Source organism: Anthonomus grandis, chromosome 1, assembly GCF_022605725.1.
Source record: "Anthonomus grandis grandis chromosome 1, icAntGran1.3, whole genome shotgun sequence".
Lineage (NCBI taxonomy): Eukaryota > Metazoa > Arthropoda > Insecta > Coleoptera > Curculionidae > Anthonomus > Anthonomus grandis.
Window position 1 is genome coordinate 16,076,045 of NC_065546.1, and position 23,053 is coordinate 16,099,097.

Below are 23,053 nucleotides of genomic sequence, written 5' to 3' on the forward strand. Positions count from 1 at the left end.
TCTCAAGCAGGACGACCAGATTTCGGCAGATCTCTAACATGACCGAATTGTCTAAATTTAGCCTCTATTCTACTCACCACCTTTTAACATATCGGAGGACGATCAGGATCGATTTCATCGAATAATTGAGCAGCTCCTCTTTAAGTACGTGTTCTATCACCAAACTTTACCATTGTGAAAACCGCAACTTTGCTCGTACACTTCACACTTGACAATATCTGTTTGGCGTACAACTGTCATACAGTTTCTATGAAAATACACGGTCACCAGCCAATGAACGAATGGAATTTTGCTCTGTATAAAAATTCTCAGAGATAAGGTGACTCGTAAGGTGAACTTCAATAATAATGTTTGGTCGTCTTTTTTTCGATAACTGTTGACTTTAGGTATAAGACATGATGCATGCAACAAAATTCAAAAATGAAATAAAAAAAGCTGCATTTATTTGAAAAAATGAAGTTGATGTTCGTAATTTATTTTTGAGCAACCCTGTATATACAAACTTCACGTACTTTTCTTCACGTTTTTTTTTCGAACACACCCCTGATTTTTAAATGAATTTAGACATAACTTTTGGGATGCACTGTATATTCGCTTATACGTCAACCGACTTTGTTTTTTTTCTATTTGGTTAGATAGGAGATTGTATACCCTTAAAATGATATATTAGACTTAGGGCGTTTGAAATATAGAAGTCTGAGGTCGATGAAATATCCATTATTCCCAGATATTTTTGGCTACTATGTGCTGGTAAGACAGCCGATTTAATTTTTTTGGCACTATTGAATAGACATTTTAATGCTGCTTAGAATTATGTCTCACACTATAGAGGTTTCCATTTGTATAACATATCAATGTTAGGTTAGATGGAGGTGAGGAGGTAATTTGTCAGGACTTTGTTAAACATAAAATTAAACATTTCCCTGTATATCTCAATTGACATGTTTTTTTTTTAAGAATTTGTTAAAGATCATTCGTTTTTTGAAATTAAAGCACTGTATGTGTATTGATACATGTATAAGTATGTATATATTCTTTTATCCGATAATCCTCTAAGTAGAAGCTCCGCTTTATATACTGACTATCGCATGTAGAGAATACCTCTCTCCCTTCGATAAGCAAACTTTTGGTGATTCTTAGAAAACTCAGTGCAAAATATTGAAGCTTTTTTGTCCTATCATATTAAACACAAAGACTATCACTAAAACGTGACTATTTAACTTAGTTGTATAGTTTTTGATTAATTTATTACAAGAACATAGAATATACAACTATTGTATTTACATTTTAGTTGTACAGCCTTTGTTTTTATTATGACAAGAGCTTTTTTGTTAGTCGGATGATTTCTTTCTAGGCAAAATATGTGTCCATTAAAAATTTGCTTAAAAAAAATCACGATATTGTAGATTTTAAATTAATTTGTTTTGAGAATCTTATAGTCAGTACCTTTAGTAAAATAAGTGAGTTCTTTAAATCAATAATACTTATATCTAATAAGGAATTCTACCTCCAAATAGTTGGTTATCGCAGTCAATGCTGTAATCAAAAAAGATACAGAGATTACCGCGATTTAAAATAATATTTTTTTCTTTTGTAAACATTGCTTAAACATACAACATTGTATATGGTAAACTTTAATGAAGCTACAACGGTTTTACGAAGAAAGGAAAAACTGAGAACTTAATATTAATCTCTTCGATTTAAGTCAAGCATCTCAAATTCTTTCTCAAATTAAAACTGGAGTTTAATAATGACCGCAATAGAAAAACATAAATGGCACCCCTTATAGTACTCTGGCTTTATGCTATTATGGTAATAAAAGTTGGGCAACCTGAAGTGTTAACTGCTAACTTCAACTAAGGTCACCCCCTACAACAATGATAATCCACGCAGAACCAGGCCAAAACAGTTACCGATTGCTGGTATTTTCCAGGCATTACCACCTACTTGAAAGCATGGCCTACATAGAGTTGACGAGCCGACCTAAAGCATTTGTTAGTTATCAGCATCATCTACGTGTAAAATCAGAAGGAATAACATCTTGTTCTTTTATTTACATTTGAAAATAGCACGTGGTTTCAATGGTCGATGCAAAAATGCAAAATTGTTGACATTATTATTTACGCTTCGCACTTTGTTCCTATTGACTAAATGATAATAATTATATTTTCATGCTAAATATCATGACATTAAGAAATAAATTAATGCATATTGAGTTTATTTTTGTTTTAAAATAATATTATTTATTATAAGATGGCATACCAATATCACTCGCTTTTTAAAAATGAAAAATAATACATGTGTAGCATTGACCAGAGCAATAATAAAATAATTTGGCTTAAAGGTTTAATTAAGACAAAATACCAAGTCAAAGTCTGTATTAAGGCGCAGTTATGAAAACCAATCATTAGAGGCTATGACTTACCACTTTGTCTCACTATTAGGCAATACCTCAACAACATCATTTTCTTTTATCCAGGTGTGTTTATTTTTAATAATTTCATGTCCTTAATCTCATGGACATCATCGATCCCTAAAGGTGCATAGAGTATAAACTTTTTAACTCTAATAAAATAAGTATAACCCATGAATTCTCAACTATTAGACTCTTAGGCCTTGTCTTACATTAATGAGCACACACACACAGCACAACATAAGCAAACTTATTTGTAAGAAGTCACACGGTCAGAGTTTAGTTATTACCGTCGAGTTTAGTTGCTACCTTAGTCAAGTTGAGTCGCGGTCAAAGTGAGATGTTGTCCATGAGTTACCTTTATTGCCCATTATGCCTTAAAGCTTAATATGAGTTCTCTACAGACCTTTAATTCCCAATTACAAGTCTAAGAGTTGCGGTACATAGTCCAGGTGAGTCGTTGTTGGTAAATGGAGTTGCGGTTGCGGTCACAGTGCAAAGTTACTGACCGAGTATTCTTTTTTTTTCTCTATTTTATACTAATATTTAAGTCGGGTTTCTCTCTTTACATTCTCTTATAATCTGAAACCAGTTGAAAACCCACTTTTACAAACCTAAAAGTATCTACGCCGACTTTGATTATCGTTTGTTGATGCAATAGGTTAAAGTACTTAAAGTAATATAAGTATTTTCCTATATTTACTAATTAGATGCTCTAGAGATTAAAATTCCTAATCTTATAATTAATACTTTTAATAATATCAGGTGTAAAGATTTAGGGAGGGTTCCCTTAAACCTTTTTTATTCCCTATTACCCTATACCTCACTATAGCCTCACTATAGGTTTACAGGCAAGGGTGGCTTGGCCGCAATAGGTTGAGTAAAGAACCACTTGATTGTAGAATTCAATACTGATTTATTCACACAAAACTACAACTATTTATATCAGTCTTAAACTAACAATTCATGGTAATTTTCAAAACTAAGATGTTTTCTCTTTACAATACTTCCTACATTCCCAATGATGAAACCTTGCAAATTGTTTTAAAAAACTAAACAGTTCGTGATTCGCGTGACAGACCTATGTTTTTATAAACTATACTACGCACCTTGACAAACTAACATAAACAGTTTTATATACTTAAGAAAAAAATAGAATTTTGAAATTAATAATTTTAAAATTAAAAATGTCGATTAGACATCTTCCCCGCTCTCTCTGCTACTTGCTGTAGGAAGATTTAAGGGACGGAGTTCTACCATCTCGGTCTCTCTGGTCTTATGTCTGGGTTCTCGTTGCTCGTATTGTCTAACTTTAATAACCCATAGGATTACGCAAGACACTAGGATAATGATCAGTATAGTACAGCCCCCTGCAGTATAGGAGTGGAGTGTGACCTTTTTCCATATCTTGCCTTCCAGCTGCTGGCCTAATCGCTGCTCGTCAATCGAAAGGTTAGTCAGATCTTCTGATACCTTGAACACGGCTTCTCTCGAAAAACTGCTGACTGTGTTTGTTTTTGTATGGTGTAGGTCGCTGACATTAATAAATGTTGATGTTTTTGTATAACTAGAAATAACAGGAACGGTATCAAATCGGTTTGCAATTATATTATTTTGTTTTGTTTTTAGAATGCATGCTTCGGTTAACTGAATTATACCAGTGGTGTTTAATACCATTTCTTCTCGTATGCCATTGCACGTGATTGCGATGCTTATGGGATTTGGAGAGATAAACATCCATGTATTTGGAGTATAAAGCTGTTTCCAAATAGTCGTGTAGAGGTTATGTTTTGTTATGTTGCAAGAATTCCCTTGATGTCGTTGATATATTTCGTCAATGACGCAAATTGGACTAGCGTCTATGTTCCTAACTGTTGTCGGCGAACACACATAATGGCTGCTTCGATGTATACATGCTGTTAATTCATTGTGTGATAGCTCAAAGTATTGTTGTTTGTTGTAGTCTACAGCCAAAATGTCATTAGGTATGTCCAGAGACCAGTAGGAATTATTTTCAACGTGTAGAGCTGGAGGATATACCTTCAGGAGGTTGAAATCGGAAATACCTTCAATGGCAAAATGTGTAAAAATTTTTGCTTATTGTTTTCCCTCTTCTTGTAGCTATGTCTTTATGGGTACCTGCCTTATTTTTAAATGAGATGGTAATTTTTTATTGGCTTTTTGAAGAATTTTGTGTACATGGGCTGGTGATAAGATGGTGAAAATCGATCCTTGTTCAAATCGTATCTTGAAGAGTTTTAAATAGTAGCCACTTATTTCACCTATGAAATTTGATGCCAGCTGATAGACCATAAGGATATGAATGTTAACTTCATTACTGTTTATTATGCGCTCATACCCTTTCATCTTATTGATGATATCCATACTTTGGCTTATTTTCTCTTGGAATCGATTGATGTGCTGCACCATTTTTACCTCTGTTTCATTGATCTGTGCGATAGCAGAGATCAGTACTTTGGTTTGGTGTTAGGAATTGGCCAAAAAGTCCTCTTCTTTTGCGGCGAACTCCAAATAATCCAGTGTTATGCAACTCTTATCTCTTTTTCTTTATCTAGAAGATAGTGTGCCAATGTTTGACAGTTTGTTGCTGTTGAAAGTTGTTATGCTTGCTCACATAGGCTTTGGAATCGACTTATTACCTGTGAGACCTTTTTACTGTCATCATCAATTCGACTTTTGTTGATATTGAGTTGAAGCCTAGATTCTCCTCTCTCGATTCTGGATGTTCCCAGATGCTTGATAAATAGGCCTTTCGCGGGTTGCTTGATTGTATAGTTTGCTGTCCCACTTGCTGGCATAAAAATGGTGAAACATAGCAGGATGTCTAATAGCGTAATTCCATGTTTTGGTTGTCGGCTACGCTGAAATTTTGGGTCGTTCCTTAGGATTGTTACATTGCTTTTCACTCTCTGTGCGGGTTGATGATAGTCTTGTTCCTTTTCGCATGGTAACGGGATTAATTTTGTTACTGCCCTTTTTGTTTCCGTATTTCCTTTTCGGAGGGTGACTACTCGAACTTTGTTGTTATCACTTGGGTGCACTTTGGTTATTTTCGCTAATGGCCATCTTCCTGGGTTAACGTTGTCTTCTTTCAGAAATTCATAGCGAGTTGTAGGTTTATCTCTGCAGAGTTCTTCTTCAATTTCTTCAATCAAAAATTGAAACTCTTTGACTACTACTTCTTTTCATCTTAGTATTGCTTCGTCTTCTTCAGGCTTCTTTTCTTCTTCTAGTTTTTCACGTCTTCAAATGGCTTTTTAAATTATCGTACAATCCCTTAATTTGGTCCAAGTATTTCATCGCGAAGTAACTATGACTGAATTCTCCGATTTTTCTAAGCTTCTCGTCATTTTCTACAATTGCGTCCCATATTCTGTCTCCCTATTGGTTTCTCTGAGTAATATATGATGATGTTTTTCTTGAGTTTAAATCTTTCTTTACATTGGTTAGAAGTTGTTCTAATTCTCTCGCTAGCTCCTGCTGGCGGAGGGCAATTTTATTCGTTTCTTCCATGGCTTTTTCTCCTGGCTTGACTTTAAGATGGAGGCGGCGTCGTGGGCGGCAATTCCTTTTGTTTAACTTGAAGATGGAGGCGGCGTCGTGGGCGGCAACTCTTTTGGTTTAACTTGAAGATGGAGGGCGTCGTAGGCAGCAACTCTTTTTGTTTAACTCGAAGATGTAGGCGGCATCGTGGGTGGCAACTCCTTTGGTAGACGGTGACAGCGTCGTGAGCGGCTGCTCGTGGTTCAATTAAAGGCTCGAAGGACCATGTAAACATTTAGGGAGAGTTCCCTTAAACCTTTTTTATTCCCTATTACCCTATAGCAGCCTCAGTAAGCCTTGCCATGCTTACAGGCAAGGGTGGCTTGGCCGTAATCGGTTGAGTAAAGAACCACTTGATTGTAGAATTTAAAACTGATTTATTCACCCAAAACGACAACTATTTATATCAGTCTTAGACTAACAATTCGTGGTAATTTTCAAAACTAAGATGTTTTCTCTTTACAATACTTCCTACGTTCCCAATGATGAAACCTTGCAAATTGTTTTAAAAAACTTAACAGTTCGTGATTCGGGTGACAGACCTACGTTTTTATAAACTATACTACGCACCTTGACGGACTAACATAAACAGTTTTATATACTTAAGTAAAAAATGGAATTTTTAAATTAATAAATTTAAAATTAAAAATGTCGGTTAGACATTAGGCGCACATATATCCTCGGATACACTCTGTCTTAGTAATATTAATGAAGTCGTACTTTTTTAAGTTAAGTAAATAAATTGTTTCTAGTTGTACCAAGTGAATGAAGTTACCTTTTAAGAAGCAGAGATAAGTGTAAATAGGATTAAGTAAAGTATAGATAAAGACAGATCATAGTTTATACCTATCACACTGTAAAACTGTTCTTTTTATCTATCTTGGATCTAATGAATGGGCCTATTTTATATTGTAAAATTTTGTTTTATTTATTACGTCAAATTGGTTCAGCGTCATATAAGCTTTAGTCCTTCAAATAAGATAAAATAGTAAATTAATTCGGTCCACTAGTACTTTCTATTGACACATTTAAACAATTGTCTCCTTCTCTATTAGGGGCAGATTCAGGCATGCAGTTCTTCCTTAAATACTGAGGAAAACCATGCCCCTTGATAAATTGTAATTAATCTATTATTATATTATGAATGTTAGATTAAAGGTATCCTTTTTATGGTACCACTAATGTTACAAGTGGTACTTCGTTATCTTTAATACTGTGTCAGTAAATTTCTTAACTGGTATAGATAGAGGCACAGAAACTAAAAATTAATATATAATAGTTCTACCGGCAACTAATTTTTCTTTATTGGAATTCATTACATTATTTAATTTTAGTTCTATCTTAGTTACTTAGCTAAACCTAATGTTACACAATTCAACTAGTTATACTAATTTATTTCAGATGCTGGAATATCAAATATATACCCAAAATTTAATTGAAAATAAACTGTTTAAACTAAATTGAAAAGACTATCTGAAGATAAATATAAGCAGCGCAGCGTAGCGATAAAATACCTCAAAAGAAATCAATTTATGTATGTGAACCTGGCAGACCGAAAATACTGAATTTTTGGGTTTTTGCCAAAAAACAACATAGAACCCCATGATCCCAAAGTTGTTTTCCGATATATAAACAAAAATACGTTGGCCTGTCTCAGTCAGTCTAGTAGTGACGCATAAACACACAAGTTATTTATTTTTATATTCAATATATTTTTATGAAAATCAGTTTTATATAATTTGCAGTGACTTAATTTCCAATAAATTTTATAAGCAATATTTTATGAATTTTACAGCACTATGCCTTCCGACTCAATGGACGACATAGAACTGAAGAACATTAAGCTTCAGTTCCCACATACTAGGTCTATGTCAAGAGAAGATTCTAATGCTCAGGAGGAGATAGTGGAAACTGATAGAGGAAATATTGTTGTAGCAGTGCAAGGGAATAGGAATAAGCCTGCTATTTTGACTTACCATGATCTTGGGTTAAATTGTAAGTTAAATTTGGATCTATTTGTTTTTTTTTCTTAAAGAAAACTCGTATTGCACCTGAAAAAGTCCAATATTAGATGTTAAGAAAGTGATAAGTAATAAAAGGAATTATTTTAGATGTTTCAAACTTTCAAGCATTTTTCAACTATATTGACATGAGAGCTCTGATGGAAAATTTCTGCGTTTATCATGTAAATGCACCTGGACAGCAGGAAGGAGCTCCGTCTTTACCTGAAGAGTAAGTATTATTTCCTAAAAATTTAATAGTGTGATTAAATGTTAAGTTAAGTAGAAAAAGTATAGTCATGTAAAGCCTCATTTACCTTTGTAATAACCATTAGAACAAAAAATGTATTTTTATGATGTTGTTTTTAAGATTTAGGAGTTTACTAACTTACTAAATTAATAATACAAAAACTATTCAGAATTTTGCAGTTCAATTTTAGTGAGAAGTGGTCAATAAATCTGGACTTAATATAAAATGATAAGAACATAATATTATATCCTATCAAATAAATCGATCCATAGTTACACTGAATCAATTAAGGCGCAAATAATATTAGACTCTGCTTTTATATTCGAACTTATATAACGTATATTAAGAGCCAACAAAATTAAAGACATCTGAGACAATTTAAAAATATTCCTTAATATTTCATTATATTGTCTAGGCCAACAGAATACACATTATTAATATTTGATTTTTCATTGATTCAATTTTGTTCCAACTATTCCGTGTATTACCTACCAATTTATTAGTGTGTTTTCTTCTGATTTTCAAACTATAATATATTAAAATAGATTTTTTATTTATTAGTGTTGTTCACCTAGTAACCTTTATCAGATTTATTTTCTTGATTTTTTTATAATCAAACAAAACAATTAGTTGTCCGCTTAAAATTCGTATAGTACCATGTCTAATGTGACTTAATTGGTTGGATTATCTTACTGTTTTTTTTTTAATATTGATCCTCATATTAACTATACCTAGCATTTGTATTCTTACTAACTTCATTATATTCTTTAAAAGAATCATTTAGTTCTTTACCTTTGATTTACATGCTTATTAGCCATGAGAATAAGATCTATTTATAGGAAATTATATTCATATTATGTTAATAGTTTTTAGTCTATTCATGTGCATGAAATATTAATCGAAATATTCCCATTTTTGATTGCTGAATATCCAATATTTCAACTATTTACGCATACATTTATCTTTAGGCTATTTTTATCATGCTATAATTTCCTGACATGATTATTTATTCATTCATAGTTATATAAACATCAACAGGCTAATTGATTTTGAATTCCTAATTTCCGTTTAGAAATTTTGTAATAAAGTACTCTTAAAGTTAATTATCAAAAATAAAACTTGTTTATCCTTAAAAGCTTATCCAGTATACTGCCCCTGGTATCCAAAATGTTAGAAAGGTTTGTGCACCAACAAATATGCAGCTTTGTTGATTTTTATAATATTATCCCGGAATGCCAATCGGGTTTTAGAAAGAACTTTAGCACTACCACGAGTCTAGAACACCTTCTTAATAACTGTAGGATAAATAAGGAAAAAAAGGAAATAACATGTCTTGGATTATTGGATTTTGGTAGAGCTTTCGATACTTTAAACCACGAAATGTTATTAGTAAAGCTTTATTATTTTGGTTTTTCGAATAACGCGATTGATTTCTTTAAGTCATATCTTAATAATAGAGCGAATTGCGTAGTAATAAACAAGGCTTCTACAACTGAAAAATCAAGTTATTATCCTGTATCTACCGGTGTTCCCCAGGGTTCTATCTGCTTTTTTCATTGTATGTTGCAGATATGAAATCCTGCATAAATTACTCAATGTTACAACAATATGCTGACGATTCCCAGCTGTATACTTTATTTTCACGTGAAACTCTACCCATAATAGAAAAACAATTTAATAAGAATTTAGTAAATATAGATAACTTTTCTTGCGACCATAATTTGAAATTAAATTCGTCTAAATCATGTGTAATTTTTCTGGGTGTTGGAAAGAACGCCCTTAATGCAGCAACAACTTTAAATTGGTAATGAGCAGCTACCAGTAGTACGAGAGATCAAAAACTTAGGAGTATACATTGATAGCGGAAACAATAAGCTCAAAACTACATACATGCGCTTAAGAAAACTTTACGGCTTAAAAAATCATTTACCTCCTAAAACTAAATATTTTTTATGTAACACACTTGTTTTATCTTTATTTGATTATTGTGATGTGGTATATTCGGATTCATTGACTGAAGACTCCGCTTACTCAATACAAAAACTTCAGAATTTTTGTATGCGTTTTTCTTACAAAATTCCATTTAGAAGTCACATTTCTCCTTATTTACTCAATAACTTGATTCTAAATATGAAAAATCGTAAAAAATATTATATGTATTCCTTCGTGTATAAAGTTATAAAAACGAAGGAGCCATTATATTTAGCTAACAATTTTACAAATTTTCTTCATGAGCATAACACTAGATTTATAAATTTATTTAGAATACCACAACATAGAATAGCAAATTTTCAAATATCTTTTGTTTTTGTCGCCTCTCAACTTTGGAATAGACTTCTGGTTAATTGCAAAAGTTTTCCGTTTACTGCATATAAAAAATATATTCGTAATAAACTGCTTGATTCTCAAAAAAACAATACTTAATCTACAATAAAAATTAAAAGAGCTGAGCTGCTCGATCTTCTATCGCTGTCTACTTATTATTGTTATAAATATTAATTAATTTACCTTTCCTGCATATCCAGAAGCCCCGCCTGCTTCGCCTTACTTAAATACTTCAATATGATACTCAACACATGCATGTCTCGATTAATTAAGAAAATCTTTTTTTTTACTTTTTACTTTTAATGTTTTTGAAGGGCTGTGCCAAATAGGTTCTATCTTACGATAAACCTGTATAAACGGTTCTCTATAATCAAGGCATGGTCCTATTTATCATGTATTTGGTAGGTTGTACAACATATTTATATAATTATACTACAATTTTGTATATAATTTTATTTTGATATTTATTTACCTTCATGATAAATAAATTTGTTTTGAATTTGAATTTATCCATCTTGTAATATTAAATTCACGTGGGTTAGCACTCCGATAGCCTAAATCAGTCTGAACAAGTTCGCTACTTCTATGGCCGCCATAAAATGTTTTTATTGGGAAAGTAATATCGCTGTATTGATAATTCATTATAAATCTATAAGAGTATCCTTGTTTTCAGTTATTTTAGCGGTTACAAGTCAATTGTAACCTCTAAAATACTTGACAGTTTTAAATGACATATTATTCCTTTGAGTTTTAGAAATGCTGGTCAACCGCTATATACTTAGCAGAGTTCTACAGTTTTTTAAATGAGAAGATCGAAAAGAGCTAATATAGGGATGTGACTTACTTTGATTTAAAGATGGCGTGTCTCAAATTTTTTTTTTATAGCAGATTTGGTCGGGTGACTTTAGGGCTTTAGGGACTATCTAAGATTGATAGGTTATATTAAGCTAACCGCATTTAACAACTAAAATTAGTTTAATCATATTAACATTTTAAAATTAATAATGCGTTTATTGGGAGCACATCAAAATATACAAAAGACGGACATTTAAAGGATTTGCCCTAAGAGACTCTTTAGATACTTGACAGTACGAGTAATGCAAGGTACTGCTTAAGCCTACAAATAAAAAATATGAAATTAGAACAATATCCTGGATTTATATATTTAAAAGATAATTTCTATAACTAAAAGTAAGAACTAATTATGTTCACTTACAAACTATTAGTGCTAGAACAGAAATAAATTAGAGAAATAACTAAAGCCAGTGTGTAATTTAAAATACAATGTCAAAATTGTTATAATTAGAATAATACTAATTCTGGTTCTAAATGTATTTATACTAATTTTAAATATCACAAAGCTGAAAAAAAGTTCGCATGTAAATACAAAAACATTAAAAAATAATCAGCCACTCGTAAAATTTAGGAAGATAAGTTTACCTTTTTCTTAAAGCTAGCCAGTAAAGTACTCAACAGATATATTTAAAACCTCCAAGTTCACTAAAAGTAAAGCTCTATGGATTACTGACAATATACGATTTATGATGAAACTTAGGCAAAAAGCCCTCACGAAGTATAAAAAACTAAAAACTGATGCTGCGCTTAATGAATACAAACAAATTAGAAATTTTGTAACGGGTGCAGTACGTAGCGAAAAGAAAGCCTACTTGAATAAACAATTTAAATCAAACCCTACTTGTTTTTGGAAAACATTGAATTCTCTTAACATATCATCTAAAGTTTCTCCTTCCACAATTTTTAGCGATTCTCGAAACGCACCTGATGGACTTAATTCTTTTTTTATTAATAGCATTCCTAAGGTAAATACGGTATGCACTAATAATGGCCTAAAAACTAAGTATACCAATAAAGTACACACTAATGTTAAGAAACTATTTCAATTTAAAGAAATTTCTGAAAAGCAAGTTGAAAAAATAATTTGTAGTATAAAATCTACTGCAACTGGTTCTGATGGCATGTGCATCAAAATGATTTCACTTTTAGTTCCTTACTTAACACCCTATATAACTTTTATAATTAATAAAGGACTTGTATTATCAAAATTTCCATCTGAATGGAAGAATGCTGATTTACTGCCCATCCAAAAAAATAATACCCCTACGGAATTTTCTCATTATCGACCTATAAGTATATTGCCAACCCTTTCTAAAATATTGGAAAAGGCCATGTATATGCAATTAAATGATTTTTTTAGATCTAATTCCTTAATTCCTATTACTCAGTCAGGGTTTCGATCACAGCATGGTACCACGACAGCACTATTGCATGTATGTGATGATATTTTTAGTGCTTTGGATAATAGAGAGGTTACTGCATTAGTGCTGCTGGACTATAGCAAAGCGTTTGATACTCTGGATCACTCTCCTCTTCTTACCAAACTAAAATATTTTGGATTACACGAGTCGGCGCTGAGTCTACTTTGTAATTACTTAAGTAATAGAAAGCAAAGAGTGCGCTTAAATTCCACCTTTTCAGAATATTTAAATATTAATCAGGGAGTTCCTCAAGGCAGCATTTTGGGGCCACTACTATTTTCGATTTATACTTGTGATTTTTCTGAATTCCTGCATAACTGCAAGTCTCACCAATATGCAGACGTCCAACTCTACTCAGCTTTTCCGATAAATGAACTGAATACTGACTTAGCACGCATTAATACCGATTTAAATCAAATTGTACAGGTGTCTAATTTTCATGGGCTGGCTCTCAACGGTACTAAATCTAAACTATTACTTTTTGGAATGCCTAAATCTTATCATTTGAATTAAAATGTTATTATCGATGGAAATATTATACAACCATCTGACTGCGAAAGAAACCTAGACATTCTTCTTGATAATCAGCTTAATTTTGTAAAACATATTTCCAGTATTTTACAAAAAGCCTATTATAAATTGAAAATTTTATACATGCATAAAGATATTTTATCTTCTGATGTTAAACTCAAATTAAGTGATTCGTTGGTTCTCTCCTCAATTAGCTATAGTAGTGTACTCTTCTGGCCAGCTCTTGCTCAAAAGGACAAGTTAAGCCTACAAAAGCTACAAAATGCTTGCCTAAAGTTTTGCTACGATAGAAGAAAATTTGATCACGTCACCCCGTTATTTCTTGCCTCTGGCTGGTTGAATTTGGATGAGCGTTTTAAAATCAATATGGCTGTTCTTGTTTATAAGGTACTCCATAATAAACTTCCCCAATATCTATATGACAAATTATCCAGTCATAACAGCATACATGGCCGTGAAATGCGCCACTCTGCAAACCTTTTGACACCAAATCGACACCCGCAACGAAAACTATAGTAACTCAAAAAATCTCTATTTTTAGTTAATATCACGATAATATGTCTTATAAAGTTAAGATTTCGAAGGAAACGTATAGTAACTAAATTTGAAATGTAGGCAACACACATAACATAAAACAAATATATCGTATCTATTTGTTATGACTAGTTTACCGAGAAAACAAAGTTGAGTTAGTATAGTTTTCGTTGGAAAATATTGCGGAAGGATCATACTATGCTGAGTTACAATATCGTGATATCTTTAATACTAAATTTTACATAAGCTTTTATAAATCGAAAAAAGATAGATGCGAAACATGTTCTAGCTTTGAAATGGCTGATGAAAAAGAAAAAGCTAATAATTTAGAAAAATACAAGCATATTTATAATAAATACCTTGCCAGATCCCTAAAAGACCACAGATGATTAAGAGCTCACAGCTAATGATCAAGAACTTTGTGTGGCATGCTTTGATCTACAGAAGGTCCTTCAAACGCCTCAGTCAGATGTTGGTGAATTTTACTATTAAAGTAAAATTGCAGTTTACAACTTTACTGTTTATGATCTAGGAACACACGAGGGGTTTTGTTATGTCTGGACTGAGTTAATTGCTAAACGCGGACCCAATGAGATAAGCAGTTGTTTGCTAAAATTCCTAAAAGTTCAAGCAGAAAGAAAAGTAAAGAAAATTGTCTTATATTCGGATAACTGTGCAGGACAAAACCGCAATCGGTTTATATTCGCCATGTTTTGTTACGCTTCGAAAAAATTTAGATTTGAAATAGTTCATCGGTTTTTGGAAAAGGGTCATACCCAAAATGAAGGAGATAGCATGCATGCAGTAATTGAAAATGCCAGAAGTGCTATCTACACCCCTGATCAATGGATTAGTTTAATCCGCATGGCGAAAATCACCGGAAAATCTTGCATTGTGACCGAAATGAATCAAGACGACTTCCTTTCATTTTCGAGTATAGTAAAATGCCAAAATTGGAAAAAATCTAGTACGGGAAGAAAAGTATACATCAGTCTAATAAAAGAAACAAAATATTTGCCGCTAAAAATTGAGGAAGTCTTGCTTAGATATGAATATGATAGAGATTATGAATTGCTTTCTTTACGACCAAAAACTACTCGTAGATCTTAAGCTAGCAAATTAGGCACCCAGGATCTACCAAGGTTGTATCCAAAAATTTTAGGCATTGATGCAAAAAAATTACAAGGTCTTAAGGAACTCTGCCAAAAGGGAGTTATACCAAAAATGTATCACAATTTTTATGACACATTAAAAGTTAAAGAAGAGGTAGAAAAACCTGTCCATAAAAACGTAACTATTCCAGGGAATGCGAGTAGTTCTGAAAGTGATGAAACCGACGATGACTAATAAAATATAGCCTATGTTAATAAACAGTATTTACTATTTGTTTTTCCTTTTATTTAAAATTGATTTTATTATTAACATTGTACATTGTACAACTAGTTGTCAGTAAAAAGAGTATTCTCTTTTATATTTGTATCTCCTTTTTATTTGTTTTTTGTCAAACGAAATAGTAACTTAACAAAACTTATTGAAAAAAACAAGAAAATAACCTAAAATAAAGAAAAATACAATCTTTTAATATTTAGTTAGTAGGAACATTCATTATATTGATGTTTCCTTAAATTTTAGTTGAAAATACTAACTTATATTATACATCATTATTTTAAATCCCATTTTCTCAAAATCTGCAAAAGGGAGTTACTATAGTTTTCGCTGTAGGTTTTCGCAAATTCCAAGGGTCTTTCAGTTATAGTGCGGTTAAGGTATATAATTCATTGCCAAATAACCTTAAAGCTAAAACCTCGGCTGTCTTATTTCGAAAAGCTGTCAAATCTTACTTTTCTAACACTGCGAACTAATAACTAAAATATAAAAAATATATTTCATTTAATTTTAAGTTATATCACTAATTACTTTTTTTTTCTTTCTTTTATAAACTAGATATAATTATTATTATTTTAATAATTAATTACGTCATTTGATGTAAGCAAAATTCTATTTTAGGTTTCTTATAATTTTAGGCTTCTCTTCTTATTTTTTTTTCTGTATGTTTTTCATAATGTTTAAAATTTATTCAATTTATTTATTATTTACATTGTTATGCCTTCGTATGTTAAGTTAGCAGTGCGGTTAGATAGAGTAGCCCCAGGCTAGATCTCGCCGCATTTTTGGTTAATAACTTTTGTAACTATTTTCGTAATATAAAGGCATTTATTATTATTATTATTATTATTATTATTATTATTATTATTATTATTATTATTATTATTATTATTATTATTATTATTATTATTATTATTATTATTATTATTATTATTATTATTATTATTATTATTATTTTGCGGCAATATATGAAAAAGACATTTGAATACTCCTCCATGATATCTTTTTATGGACACTCTATTATTAACAGGTAGAGGACAACTGCGAGCATCTATTCTGAATTCTCGTTTAAAATATTATATAATTTTAAAAATATGTCTTGGAGTCTTTGTTCACAAAATATTAAAGTAAAATGTATTCATGTGAAGTGTTTTTTCGGTTATACATTTTGATTTATGTAATAAAGATAAAATGTGTTCGTGTCTACGGATACCATCAATTAAACGTAAACATGAATTTTGTACTTTTTAAATTCTTCTAGATTCGAAACTATTCAGACAAGGCCGGTAAACAACATCATAGTAATTTAAATGGCTTAGCACTAAAGAATCGCAGAGTAATAATTTATTATCCTTTTGCAAAAAACTATAACTTGTATATATGAGCCGAAGAGTTGAATAGACCCTCTTTAATTTTAAAGCCCAAAACCTCAAATAACTATCAATCTCTAATCTTAAACTTCTGGCATGTGTGACACAAGGCTTTTGCACACTGTCAATTTCAAGATTATTCCTTTCCTGTGCAACTTTTTCTCGACACTTTATTAACAAAAATAATAAAGTTGGATTTTGAAGAATTAATCTTTAAATGGTCACGTGCGGAGGTTTGAAATATTGTTAGCAACATAAATTGACTTCACTGATATTAAACAAAGAATACAGCTGAGTATCATTAATAAATGATAGTTGCAAAACTGAAAAGTATTAATAAAGTTTAAGGTATACGTTGTGTAAAACTGTGGACCCAATATGCTTCCCTGTGGTACCCCAGTGGTAATCCCAAGACGTTCAGAAAACCTATCTTCATACATAACCTAGTGTGTTCTATTTGTAAGATACGATTTAAAAAGTTATGCAGATGACATGCCATGAGTACTGCAAAATTGATATAAGAATAGAGTAAATAACCATGTCGAAAGCTTTACGATAGTCCAAAAAATTTTAGCAATTATTATTTCGTCATCAAACGATCGAATTAAATCGTCGGTAATAGCTGCCATTAGGAGGCAGGGGGAGCAGCCATAACCTGGGCAAAAACCAGATTGTTTAGTATTAAACCCAGTATTGGGACAGTATTAAACCCATTGATATATGTATGCTCTTTATTCATTATCAAATGCTTTTTTAAAAATCTTCAACTTATTAAGAGTAGTTGCTTCATTAACTTTTGGTAAAGGAATTACGTAGGCATGTTTCCAATAACGCGAAAAATGTCTTATTTTAATGCAGACATTAATAATATGCGTGATGTAAGAAATTACACGAGGCGGAGGAGTTAAATCAGAAGTTTATTTGGTCAGACTCAAATGCCTTACTTTTAATATCAAATATTACCTACTTCTACCTCTGCTACCGGCTTAAAAGTTAATGTGTTAGTAAAGCCTTTAATATTAGTATTATATGGATGGAGTTTTAAAAGTTTTTTTTGACCTCTGGAGAATCCTAAGGGTCGCACTTAAGTTTAGTTTTATTTTTCTTATATAGTAATGAAGCTTTATTTGCATGTAGATATCGCCAATATCATTTATACGCTGGTGACTAAAAAAAATTAAACTGTTGAAAGTAATGAGAACTTAACTGTCTCCTGATTCAACTGGTATTTATAATTTTGATAGGAAGTGTAGTCAAAACTTTTTAAATTTTCTCAAGTCTGTAAGTAATGTCATTCCACTAAATAGCTTACACCGTAAAAAGATTTGTACAAAATTGATTCTCTGTGCTTAATCCTTGTTGGAAGATGTAGTCAGATTTAATTATTTAGGTATAATTTTTGATCAGTAACTAATATTCACATAGATAGTTTTAAAACGAACAGAGTTGAATAAAATTTTAGAAAATTCTAGGGTTTATCAACTGTAATTAAATATTTAAATAAATATTTACTGTATAGTGTTTTAGATTATAATGATATTGCGTGGATACAGCATTTTATTATATTTATTAATCATACTAAAATTGTTCAAAATAGTTTCTGTTTTACTAACACAGATTTATCTACGAAGGAGTTTCGTAGGTTCGCTGGATGTCAGATTATTGGTTACAATCTTAAGAGAAGAAATAGTTTATGACTTACTTCCTCTTTAAATTATTATACTATAGATAACTTTTGCTTAAAATTCCTATTAAACGAACGCGTCAAAATATTTTCATTTTATCGAAGAGTGTATAGAACCAAATATGGATTTAAAGGAGTAGAGCAGATTTAAACACGACTAGAACAGATCAATTAATTGAACTATATAATGCACAGAGGTTGTAGGCTCTTTACTTCATTAGTAGTTTTAAAAATAGAATTTTAAAAGAAACCTAAGCATGTCTGCGTAAATATATGTATTTATGTATATACACTACCACTCAAAAGTATTTGCCCACATATGACTGTTTTACAGTTATAACTTAAAATAAAATCTCATCACTTATTCTTATGAAACGGTTCATTTATAACAAAATGAATATAAACAATACATTTTTCAATTAATTAAATTAAAAAAAATCAAATACTGGATTCATCTACATGTCCGCCTCGATTTTTAATAAGAGCTTCACAGAGTTTCGGTAGTCTTCTAATTACTTTGTTCAAAGTTTCCTGAGTTATCTTGTGCCACTCTTCTTGGATGATCCTCCACAAGTCTTCTTTTGATGTGGGGCATGATTTTCGCACTTGTCTATCCAGTCCATCCCACAGTAATTTGATAGGATTGAGGTCCGGTGATTGTGTGGGCCATACCATAACTTTCAGAAGATGTTGCCCTTGTAATTGACCTAAATATTGCTTGCACAATTTCGACGTGTGCTTGGGGTCATTGTCATGTTGAAAGATGAAGTTTTCCCCAATTATTCGAGTAGCAGAAGCAAGTATATTGTCACTTAAAATTGTTTTGTAACCCTCTTTTCAACGAATTCCCTCTATTCTAATTAGATCGCCCACTGCAGATCCTCCGAAACAACCCCACACCATCACCGAACCACCACCGTGTTTAACTGAGGCCACCGTATAGTTCTCAGCGACCCTTTCATTGGCATAACGGCGAACAAAAACTCGCCTCTTCGTTCCAAAAACCTCGAATTTTGACTCGTCACTCCAGAAAACCTTCTTCCAGACATCAATGGTCCATTCTTTGTGTGATTGGACCCACTTAAGTCTTTTCTTCTTATTGACATCCTTCAGTAGCGGTTTTGATACAGTTAAACGTCCTTTAAGACCAGCATTATAAAGTCGCCGTTTTACTGTCGAAACACTGACTGCTTTTTTACGCTCCTTGTTGATTTTTACTGTGATTTCAGGGGCGGTAAAGCGTCTATTGCGTTTGCTTGTAATTATAATATTTAAATCCTCCTTTGAACTTGTTGCCTTTGGCCTTCCCGATCGAGGTTTGTTGCTAATAGTCCCTTCTCTGGTGAATTTGCTAACATTATAATCGACAGTTGGAATTCCGAAATCCGTCGAAATTTGACGGTTAGTCTTTCCAGCCTTATGAAGTCCAATGATAATACCTTTTGTTTCTACCGATAACTCTTTTGTTTTAGCCATTTTAAAGAATGTTGAAAAACCAGCAAAGAAACGTTGCCAATCGTTAATAAGCAAGCGAAATTATTTACCAATGTTACACAAAATCAATTCTTGAAGACTAAACACCTTTAAATGTTTCAAATTTCATCGGAAACGAGCTGTCAACAGATTAGTTTTTTAGAAGAAGTACATATTTTCACTACATTTGCAAGACTTTTTGTTTGTTATTTGCAAGACTATTTTTAAATACTCTGTGTCTTTCAACGAACCATAGTTGATAGGTATGCTCTTTAAGCATATATGCAATTTACAAAAGAGATACAATCTAAATATAGGTATAAAGATAAGATTTTTGTATCTAATTTAAAATATTAAAAAGAATACATGGTGGGCAAATAATTTTGAGCGGTAGTGTATATATATTTACACAGATATGTTATATATATATTGCTGAAGATTACATGTAATAACCTTATTTAAGGTATTTGTAAATTTAATTAATTGAATGAAATGTAGTACAAGACGCTGTGGAAGCATAGGGAAGTTCACAACGGTCAGCAGGTGGGACCAGCAACGTTTTAGTAGACATAGTGGCTCAGCATTACCTCACTTCATAGTTTTATTTTTAGCTCATTAATATTTACAACTTTTTTCTTTACCTCCTCTGCGATATACTATTTTAAAGTCCGCTACATATTCAAATGTAAATGTATTTTAAGGTAATCAGAATTTTCAGTTTTGGTTACTCTGATTCTTCTAGAGTTTAAATGGTTTCTGTTTTTAAGTTTTAATATATATGCTAACAAGAATTCTAGAGCTCTGCTATGACCTAAAAAGTACGAAAGTAGCCTAAGAACTACCTCACTATTTGACATAGTTTCCGCATATTTATGTAGTGCCTGCTCTTGTTTTCCCTTATAAGCATTTAAATATCTTGCAAATTATAATAAACAGTTTCCCAATGATGGTATTATAAAAAGTTAAATAATTTCTTTTTTGGTGTGGCACCCGAGCCTTCATCAGGCCTTTGATATATCCATTCACCTTAATTTTACTTTAGAATCTTTTTATCAGACCTTTCAAGTTTTCATTTTTTTTTAGTGAAATTTGGAAACGAAATGTTGTTTTCTAGTTAGGAAACCTTTAATATTAGTACTTGTTATTTAAAAAATTCTTTAAATTAGATTAAATTATTAAAAGTATGTTCACATTATACAGATTTCGATTTTTTGGTACCTAGTATACAAATCTGCATTTATTTTATTAATCAGAAAGAACTTATCATCCATTAGATGCAATCAATTTTATTAACTCACAACAAGAACTACAGTTTCTTATTATAATTTTTAGCTATATTTACCCAACAATGGATGAATTGGCTGACCAGTTAGTTCACGTGGTCAGTCATTTTAATTTGAAACAGTTTATTGGCTTTGGAGTTGGCGCTGGTGCTAATATTCTATGTCGATACGCCCTTAATCATCCTGAAATGGTTGGTATTTCATACATAACTATAGTGGAATTTACTTTTTACTATACTAAATATATTTTACTTTCAGGTTTCTGCCCTTTGTTTAATCAACTGCGTTAGCACACAACCAGGTTGGATCGAATGGGGATATCAGAAGCTGAATGCCAGACATCTTAAATCGAAGGGCATGACTCAAAGTGTATTGGATTATTTGATGTGGCACCATTTCGGAAGGGTAATAGCCAAAAATAGTAGCCCGAAAGGGCATTTATTATTATAAAATTAATTTATGTTAAAAAGTTATAATTAGTTAAGAAACTATGTATATAAAGGGTACTCTGTTGATTACGAACAACTAGGGTAGGTAGAAACCGTAAAAAAAAAGAAAAGTTCGTATGAACATGGGTCCAGAAAGGCTTCCTCAGGGAGCTAGATCTCTTTGAAGATGTCCTTTAAAAACTATAGTTTTCGTTTTATAGCTTCGGAATAATTGTAGCTACGACAACCAATTTTGAGACTTAAATTATTTTTGGTACGTTTATTCTTTTTAACCTATTAAACAAAACTTATTTTAACCAGGGACGTATGAACCATTCGATAAATTTAACCCCATTTCTCTAAGCATTCAATTTCTGCCTGCTTGGGCATCAAATTGTGTTGTTCTTATGCTTTTTGCATAAAAAAGGTGCTTTTAGTGAAGTTCGCCAAATATCACCGTTCTTGTAAAATTTGGTTAAAAGCAAGTAACAAAATTTAAAAATTAATTATACTTACTAGTTATACTTATAACTTCTTATACAGATCGTGTTATCGTAAGCTACGTATTACCCAAAATAATGGCAACACCGCTTGGTTGCGGCTTGTAGGCGGTGGAATTTTTCGTTTTTATTTTTTGAACCGGGAGTCAGCAGACCTCACTTTGCTGTATTACTGCATGTTGCATTAGTAATTTTTTAGCGTTATTTTCGTGTTTTTTTCACTATGGCTGTTTATACCCCTTCTGAAAGGTTCAACTAATTAAATGGTTTTATGGAGGCAATTTGGCAGTACAATGTAGAGATTTGTTTTCAGTGACATTTAAGAATAGCCTATTCCTTGTGCAAAAACGGTTTTAAATGTGGTTACAAATTTTGAGGCATCTTTTTGTCTTCAAGATGGTAAAAAATGCCACACAAAACGCAAGAACTACCTGTTGAAGTGGTCCAGCATATAGAACGGAGGGAAGAAATGGTTTGCAGTACCCTAGAACTTGATTCGACACGGTCCACTAGAAGTGTTGGAGAGAAACTGGGAATGAGCAATAAAACTGTTGCTCGTATCTGGAAAAAATATGGGTACAAATATTTCAAGTATTCAAAAACTCAGGAAATATTTCCGGAAGACCAGTGGCGAAGAATGGAATTTTGTGAAACCATAATAGAAAAGGCAAATGAAAACGATTATTTTTTTAAAAATATTTTGTTTTCTGACGAATCTTCTTTTCCATTACATGGCAAACACAATCCTTCCATTGTTCGTTATTGGTCTCAGGAAAACGAGCACAGAAGTTTTCAGTTTCGTACCCAGTATCCTCAGAAATTGAATGTTTGGGCCGGTATTTTGGGCGACAATGTTATAGGGCCATTCTTTATTGATGGCACTTTAAACGCCTAAAAGTACCTTGAATTGATGCAAAACCAAGTTCTTCCTGCCATTCAAACCCTACCTGATGTAGACCTGGGATCGATTTATTTTCAGCAAGATGGCTGTCCTGCTCATAACGCGGCTAGGGTAAAAGAATTTTTAACAAATACT

At 31.9% G+C, this 23,053-nt stretch overlaps 2 protein-coding genes across 8 annotated transcripts in view; both read left to right on the forward strand.

The window, feature by feature from the left end:
• The window catches only part of LOC126745112 (neurogenic locus notch homolog protein 1), a 610,297-nt gene that overhangs the window by 97,650 nt on the left and 489,594 nt on the right, over nucleotides 1-23,053 (forward strand). The gene's annotated exons all lie outside the window — the stretch shown is intronic.
• The window catches only part of LOC126745140 (protein NDRG3), a 111,488-nt gene that overhangs the window by 56,801 nt on the left and 31,634 nt on the right, over nucleotides 1-23,053 (forward strand). For all 6 annotated transcript variants that reach the window (XR_007663444.1, XM_050452898.1, XM_050452865.1 and 3 more), the window contains 4 exons: nucleotides 7,773-7,972; nucleotides 8,089-8,209; nucleotides 21,139-21,280; nucleotides 21,348-21,494. Coding sequence is in view for 5 of the 6 variants with exons in the window: in XM_050452898.1 (XP_050308855.1) it covers nucleotides 7,773-7,972; nucleotides 8,089-8,209; nucleotides 21,139-21,280; nucleotides 21,348-21,494 (610 nt within the window). In the remaining variant the exon portion in view is untranslated. The remainder of the gene's footprint in view (nucleotides 1-7,772; nucleotides 7,973-8,088; nucleotides 8,210-21,138; nucleotides 21,281-21,347; nucleotides 21,495-23,053) is intronic.